General features: G+C 38.7%; 1 protein-coding gene across 1 annotated transcript; it reads left to right on the top strand.

The window, feature by feature from the left end:
- Positions 1-5,996: 5,996 nt before the first annotated feature.
- On the top strand, positions 5,997-7,623 carry LOC128859336 (lipase 3-like). Its single transcript, XM_054096293.1, has 3 exons — positions 5,997-6,150; positions 6,219-6,938; positions 7,044-7,623. The coding sequence occupies exons 1-3, from the start codon at positions 6,073-6,075 to the stop codon at positions 7,491-7,493; spliced, it is 1,248 nt and encodes a 415-aa protein (XP_053952268.1). The 5' UTR covers positions 5,997-6,072; the 3' UTR covers positions 7,494-7,623.

Raw genomic sequence — 7,623 nt, forward strand, 5'->3', positions numbered from 1 at the left:
TCAACAGTGATGGTGTCGCTTGGTTTTAACAGTTTATAATAAATAGCATCAACTTGGTCTCACCAAATACATAGCATAACCTTCGCAGCGAATCCATTTTTCATCGCCCGTTACGATGCGATGAAGAAAACCCTTCATTTTTTGCCACTGGAGCAGTTGTTCACAGGCGAAAAAAGTTGCTGGATAAGTTCATGGCATTTCTTTTTTGAATGTGATATCCGGCATATGTCCGCCGTGGCTAGGAGTTACATCGAACAGTCTAATTGTTGACTACTTTTTCCAATAAATCCGAATAATAAATCTAAATGAACATAATCAGCAAAAATGCGACGCAAATGATGGTCATTTGGCTTCAATTCTTGCACAGGCCGTATTTTATGGACCAAAATCCTTACGTAAAATTTTCGACTTAGTCGAAGGACAAAGGCCAATAAGTTGAGAACGGGCCCGAATCGACATTTCGGCGTCTTCTCTTCGAAAGTGTGCTGGCGTTAAGCGATTCATGATGAAATTGCCAAACTTTGCGGAACAGAGATGTCAACACAGTTTGGCATTCTCAGCTGTCAAACTATAGTTATCGACATCGATTCTCATGCTGCTAAAAAATAACCAATATATCCGTTAAATCTGTTAAAGCAAAATTACAAATTACAAATTACAAAATTATTAATTTGTACAAATGATTAGCCCAGAAAGGAAATAGCACGAAATCAAGTTGGGAAAAATGGGCGGTGCTACAGTCATTTTTGGGTAAATCGTGTGTCTCTTTTTTTTGTAAATCGAGGATTGCCAGAAAAATAAACAGAAATTGCAATCCTCGTTTTTGCTCTCTGCATTAATCAAATACCAACATTTCATCCGCCGTACAATTTTCGTTAGCCTCTTCGATGAGTTTATTAAAGGCATCTCACTCTAAATAACGGGCTATTTGTTCCTATAGTTTTAATTTCAGCAGATTACCCGTCATTGTACACAGATGTGTGCGTATGTATCATCACTCAAAATCCAATAGTTCATAAAATCAAGCGTATATGTGAACCAGTGAGTATTGTATGCATATTCTGATACTTCGGTGCTTTGGTGGGGCTTTCAAGTTATTTATAAACTGGTGATAAATTATTGTAAAAATTTTGAAGTAGAGATTGGCTGCTAGCGAATAGCTAAACGTAATAAAATTTAACTAATTAAACTGGCAAACACTTGAAACTTGAAATTTATTGCATGCGAACAATATTGGGTCGATGAAACTAGATGACAGGAAGAGAGTGCTGGTTGGCACACGTATCGTGATTTGTCCACACACAGTAGAAATTTAATTGCCTGCAGCCTTCCGTGCCAATGTAATAAACCCAAATTTATTGAGATTGAGAAATTTCCTTTCTGTATTTTCAATGGTGCTCTATGCTTGTATTGTTAAGGATTAGGTTAAATGAGCTGTTCTTCAATAGGTTCCTCGCGGAACTCAAAGGTCTAGAAAAGCAAATATCTCGAGGCTTTCCAGCGAGTTTTTATACTCTCCATATTGGCATAAAGCAATTACTTTCAATTGGATTGAGCTATGTAGTCTTAAAGGATGACGTATTCGGAACCTAAAAAAGTGAGCTGCTGAAAATGAAAATAATTAATAATCGGAGTGATAAATCACATTTTAGAAATGTTTCCCGCGTATACTTTCACTTACAAATGTTGCTGAGTTTCAAATGTTCAAAGTTTCAATTGTTTTTGCTTCATCCACAGAACCTTTACCTTTGAGACAAAGCAAATTTTTTACAGGTGGTATCGGTAACACAGCTGAATTGTTTTTTTTTTTTTTCTCTCGCCATGTGGGTGCCAGCACAGAATGAAACAAGGCGAATAATTTTTTCTTTTCACCTTTACCAATACTTTCCTTTGACAATCAAACGTACAAAATATTGTTGTTGCTCTAGTTCCACCACCTTTAATGAATACGCCTTGCCTTTGAGATAACACTACAAAAAATGAATCAAAGTTGTTGTGAAATTATTACTCGTGGGAGTTTCGTACGCAATGAGTTGAATTTTTGTTGGTTGTGTGGCACCTCGCACCGTATTGTTGGAACGACCTATCCATGTCGTTAATATGCATACTATCAGCAATAGGCCAAAAAACTTTGACGGTCATGGGGTTTTCAGCTGCATTTTCGAACAAGAGAGGTCCAAATACACCACTAGATCACAAAATCCCCGGGGCGAAGAATGCCAATTTAATACATTTCTTATTCCGCTCTGTTGGGCGATTCAACATAAAACAAAATACAATTTTACGAAATGTCGTTTTCATAAATACACAATTTTAGAAGTAGATTTTAATTTTTTATGTACGATTTTTGAGCGATGTCGAACCCATTTTAGTAAATTGTAGATTTTCATCTTATAATCTTTCGAAAAATGGCATTCAATTGGTACAGCTGTGAAAAGAAGACATTGTTAAAAAAATAAACTGAGCTTCAGATACCCATTTGTGGAACCATATCAAGTCGCACGCAACAAATAGGAGGAGGAGTTTTTATATCCTGGGCGGCCGCTGTAATCGAATGGGTAGGTGCGTGACTACTAATGCCAGTAGTACCAGGGTTCGAAACCCCGGGCGTGAAACATCAAATGATAGAACAAGTTTTTCTAATAGCGGTGGCCTCTCGGCGGGAAATGACAAACCTTCGGGTGCATTTCTACCGTGAAAAAAGCTCTTCGTAAATATCCATCTGCTGTTGTGATGCCGCATAAAACTCTAGGTTCCTGCATTTGTGGAAACATAGACGCACACCACACACATGTAGGTGGAGGAGCTCGGCCAAATACACACTAAATGGTGTAAGCGCCAATTATATATACATTATATTATAATTACATATTTATCATATATATATCGCGTAAGGTTGTTGGTGTTAGTGTTGATGAACCTGTTGGGTTAAATGAAAGATATCCGTGACCACAGAGGCTTTTTCGTGACTGCCATTCGGTAGGGCTCGGATTCTAAATTCACTGTGGATTGCCCCTCGGCAATAGCATACCTCCGAGTATATTCCTACATAAAAAATATTCTAATTAAAAACCATCTCTCGTTCGGAGGTGGCATGAAACATATTCGAGGATAAGCCTGGCGAAACACCCATAAACTAATCACACCCATCATCCACTCTTAATTTCCCCTACTTTACACCTTTTTGGCATACGTGATTGCAAAAACGTGATTATTTGTGATAATTTTTAATAATTATCAGGTTGTTCAACTGACTATAAATTATATTATATTATACAATATATCTGTCTAGAACGCACCGGCTCTAATAGCTAAGTGTATTGAACCGCTTTATCAGCTGTTGCATGCTGATTAGTTTCGCTTGCACTGTAGAGGTGGAATGAAACTTGCGAATTTAGTTGGAGTATATAGGAGAATTTACATTTCAACTCGGGGTCTTTATGACACCCCGCGAGTAAGGGCGTACTAAAAAATTTGCGCGAGTAATGGTGGGTTAAAATATCAACTGAATTCCGCAAAAATCGCAGAAATTTTCACCCAATATAATAATTTCCAATTGAATTCCCTGCAACATAGAGGTTAATGAGTTTATATGTGTACATATACTGTACTGTCAGATTCAGTGAAGGTCCATATGGTGGACTGTTTCTGAGCTTGCCGTAAAGCTTAGACTTTTTAAAACTAATGAGGTCCCGGTATTGCTGAGTTTGCATGTTGATCGGCACCATCAATATTCCCGAATCGATCGATTATGTGCTCGAACGGACGGGTGAAAGTGCATTACATTATGTTGGACATTCACAAGGAGGCACAGTCTATTTTGTTATGCTCTCATCGACATACCTTGCCACCTGCCGTATTTATGGGTAATGTAACCGATGGTATCGTGGAAGGTCTCGCACCACATGTGGGTACTCCTGGTGCAGGTACAAATCTGAAAATCAACCGTTTTTACCGTATAATACCTAAATATGTACAGCGTTTATTTGCTTGGTGCATCTGTTATTCGCCTCACCTGTAGGGAATTTGAACTTATTTTCCAAAATCATCAGTTTTTTAATTATTAGTTATTTTAAGTATGAAAATTAATAGGTTTACTTCAAGTGGGCCATAAGTTTTACTTCCTTTCAATAATAAAAAAGCCCATCGAGCTTTTTAGGTAGAACATAATGTTTAGAATGAATGGACAAAGTTTCGAAATATTGAAAAAAGATTTGGGCTGTGTTGCCGATGAAGTGAGAGTATAAACAAATCGGTCGAGATGGGGAAACACTCTTTTCTAGTTAAATATAGGTATTAAGAAAACATTGAACCGCTAATTGGCGTCAACTGAAAATAAGGTGCACAATACTTAACAGATTTCCTCGACTCAATCAACTAATCTTTATTCAGGTATTGAAGGAGGTGGAAAATTCTTGCGATTTTGCTAAAAAGTCATATTTTTGTATGAGTTATACTTCATCTCGAAGACGGCGTTATCAAATAAATTTACCGTACTTAGGGTTCGAAAGAACCAAGCTGTATAATCGTAGAGAGGCCATTATATTCCGAGTGTGCTATGTGTTTTCTTCGACCATAGCAACGATAACAATATTACGGTATTCTTCTACTTCTTCCTTGCCTTTGTCCCGTTTCACTTCGGGTCAGCTTTTCTAATGCGTAATCGTCAGATTTTTTTTATCTTGGCCCATCTCGGTGTTTAAATTCGCATGTTTCATGTCGCTTTCTATCTGCTTCGTCCGTGCATGTTGGGGTCGCCTTCGTTTCCTCGACGCCGTGATGAAGTCTAGGACTTTCTTTGACATATCAGAATTCAGGTTTTCTCTGAATATGACCATACCAGCGAAAACGGGTTTCTTGCATGTTTTTGCTCAATCGGCACGATTTTAGGCTTTCCACGAATGTACGGTTTGGTCTTTTGTTCAACGTTGTTGACCATCTCAATATTTTCTTTCCTGCGACCCGAAGTTTTCTTTTTTGTAGCTTTTTTAGAGGCCACAATTCGGCTCCAAATAACTGGGTGGGACGCACAGCCGTTTTATAGATTTGCCTTTTATATGGAGATGTATCTTTCTGTCGCTTAGTACGCCGGTTAGGGGCTTCCATGCTGAGTTTACGTTAACCTGCACGTCTTCACTGACTTATTCGGGAGTTTGTTACAGCGTGGCGCATGTACTTAAACATTGAGACCTCGTTTAGTGGGCTGCCATCCAGCAGAATAGGGATCTGCTCGTTAATACTAAAGTGTTGAACAACTCGCAGCGCATGACCGCTGTCTTTTTCCTGCTTATTTACATCCCATGCGACTCATTTCTGCGTTTGCGACTCTGTTTCGCAACTGATTAAGTGTGGCGTAAATATCGTCTGTGTCTTCGGTCACTAGCACTACGTATAGGACATCGCGATGAGTGTTGGCGATTATATAGTCCAGGACCCGGTTAAATAAAAGAGGACTCAATGCGGAACCTTGATGTCCCTTTTCTTCTCCAGCAAACTATTCACTTTCGCCAGTTACTGATGTAACTTTTGTGGTTACGCTGTCATACATGTTCCGTATTACTTTGACATAGTATTCTAGAGCAACATTACGGTCAACGGGACTAAAAACCCAATTTTTTGATGCACAGTGCACAGGTACTGCTTGAAATTAGCAAACTTTGGCTAAAAGTAATCTCGTAGGAATTCGGGAATGACAATCCACCCAGTAGTACAAATGCTTGGTGTAAGCTGGAAAGAGCTGAAAATATGAATGGAAAATTTTTACTGGAATTGAGTAACATAAAATGGTAAGTGATATTTCTCAAAATGTCTGCAATTATGCATAAAAATATTAATAAACGTTCTCACATATGCATTAAGAGAGGTGAAATAAATTTATTACATTTTCATTCTACAAATACGGGTGCAAGGTTTTTGCATTTGATCCACATTTCATTTCGATGTCTATATAAACACAAAATACAATGCAGAATTGGCAAAAGAGTTAAACGCTGTGGGACAGTGAAGACTTAACGCGGTCTGTTAATTAGTTCACCTACTCACTTTTTTACATTGAAAAAAAAAAAAAAAAAAATGAAATTATTATTCTGTGTATTTTTGTGCACTGTTGCACACATGGCTGCATTAACTACACCCAAATATCCGACGACGGTAGGCCAAAGCTAGCTTCGGGATACCATCCATCGCAAAACTGCTTATCCACACTTCTTTCATTTCAGGCTGATCGCGTGGTGGCTGACAATTATCCAGTAGAGGCACATACCGTGCAAACAATCGATGGCTATATTCTTACCCTCTTTCGCATTCCTTACTCGCTGCGTACGCAGAATGCAAATATTTTGAATAAAACTGTTTTGTTTCTACAACATGGTTTGATTAGTTCGTCCGATGATTGGATACTAGTTGGACCAGATAAGGCGTTGGCCTACTTGTTAGCCGATGCTGGGTACGATGTTTGGTTGGGAAACTTTCGTGGTAATGCCTATTCGAGGCGACATGTTTCACGTTCTCCAGAGAAGCGTGCTTTTTGGCGGTTCAGCTTTCACGAATTAGGTATCTACGATCTGCCGGCAATGTTTGGATATATACTTCGTGCCACAATGCAAGACTCTTTGCACTACGTTGGCCATTCGATGGGCACAACCACATTTATGGTGCTCATGTCGTTGATGCCCTGGTATATGGAACGTATACGCACAGCGCATTTGTTGGCACCAGTTATTTATACAGATCATCAGGAGGCACCGGTGACTCGTTTCACTGCGCCCATACTGGGAAATCCCAGCCCACTTACGAAGGCATTGAGCGATCATGATTTGCTAGGTTATAATGAATTCCTTTCATTATTCGATGCCACGGCGTGTGAAGTTTTGGATGAAATTGTGTGCGCAAATTTTTTATTTCTATACACTGGATATGATCCCATAAACACAAATTACGTAAGCTTTTAGTGTCTTCATATGTCCTGGCGTAGAGTTGTGTGAAATATGTGTGTATATGTAATTATTTAAAATGTTTTTAATTTTCTGATCTTCTATTTACAGTCTTTAATACCCGCCATTCTAAGGACCCATCCAAATGGTGGCTCCACCAATCAATTGATACATTACATGCAAGAGTACGTGTCCGGCCACTTTCGCCAATACGATCATGGCTTGAAAGAGAATTTGTTGTACTATAATCAACCAACTCCGCCTGATTATCCGCTAGAGAACATAAGAGCGAATCCACCGTTGCAGATTTACTACTCGGATAATGATTTACAATCCTCACCAATTGACGTTTTTCGTCTGTTGCCTCGTATGGGTGACAACATCGAGCTTCGCCACATTAATCTAACGACATGGAATCACTTAGACTACATGTGGGCTATTAATGTGAGAGAAGTAATCAACGAGGGTATTATTGGATATATCCAAAAATTTGAAAAGAGACGGGAGGAATTGCTGGTGAAAGAGAGAGCCGGCGTTGATATCGCGCAGACCGAAATATGACTCAAATTCAATAGTAGCTGAATTGTGGCTGCAAATTGCAGATAATGTCCTTGTATTGTGGGAAATAATATTGAAATATGAAAAATAATTTGAATTTAAAATACGAGTATGTCTAAATTTTAGTCTTTCA

Source organism: Anastrepha ludens, chromosome 2 (genome assembly GCF_028408465.1).
Source record: "Anastrepha ludens isolate Willacy chromosome 2, idAnaLude1.1, whole genome shotgun sequence".
Classification (NCBI taxonomy): domain Eukaryota; kingdom Metazoa; phylum Arthropoda; class Insecta; order Diptera; family Tephritidae; genus Anastrepha; species Anastrepha ludens.

Bases quoted from the DNA above. Each gene is read 5' to 3' on its own strand.
- LOC128859336 (XM_054096293.1), top strand. From the start codon at position 6,073: ATGAAATTATTATTCTGTGTATTTTTGTGCACTGTTGCACACATGGCT. The intron at 6,151-6,218 runs GTAGGCCAAAGC...CTTTCATTTCAG, and splicing joins CACCCAAATATCCGACGACG to GCTGATCGCGTGGTGGCTGA. The intron at 6,939-7,043 runs GTAAGCTTTTAG...TTCTATTTACAG, and splicing joins ATCCCATAAACACAAATTAC to TCTTTAATACCCGCCATTCT.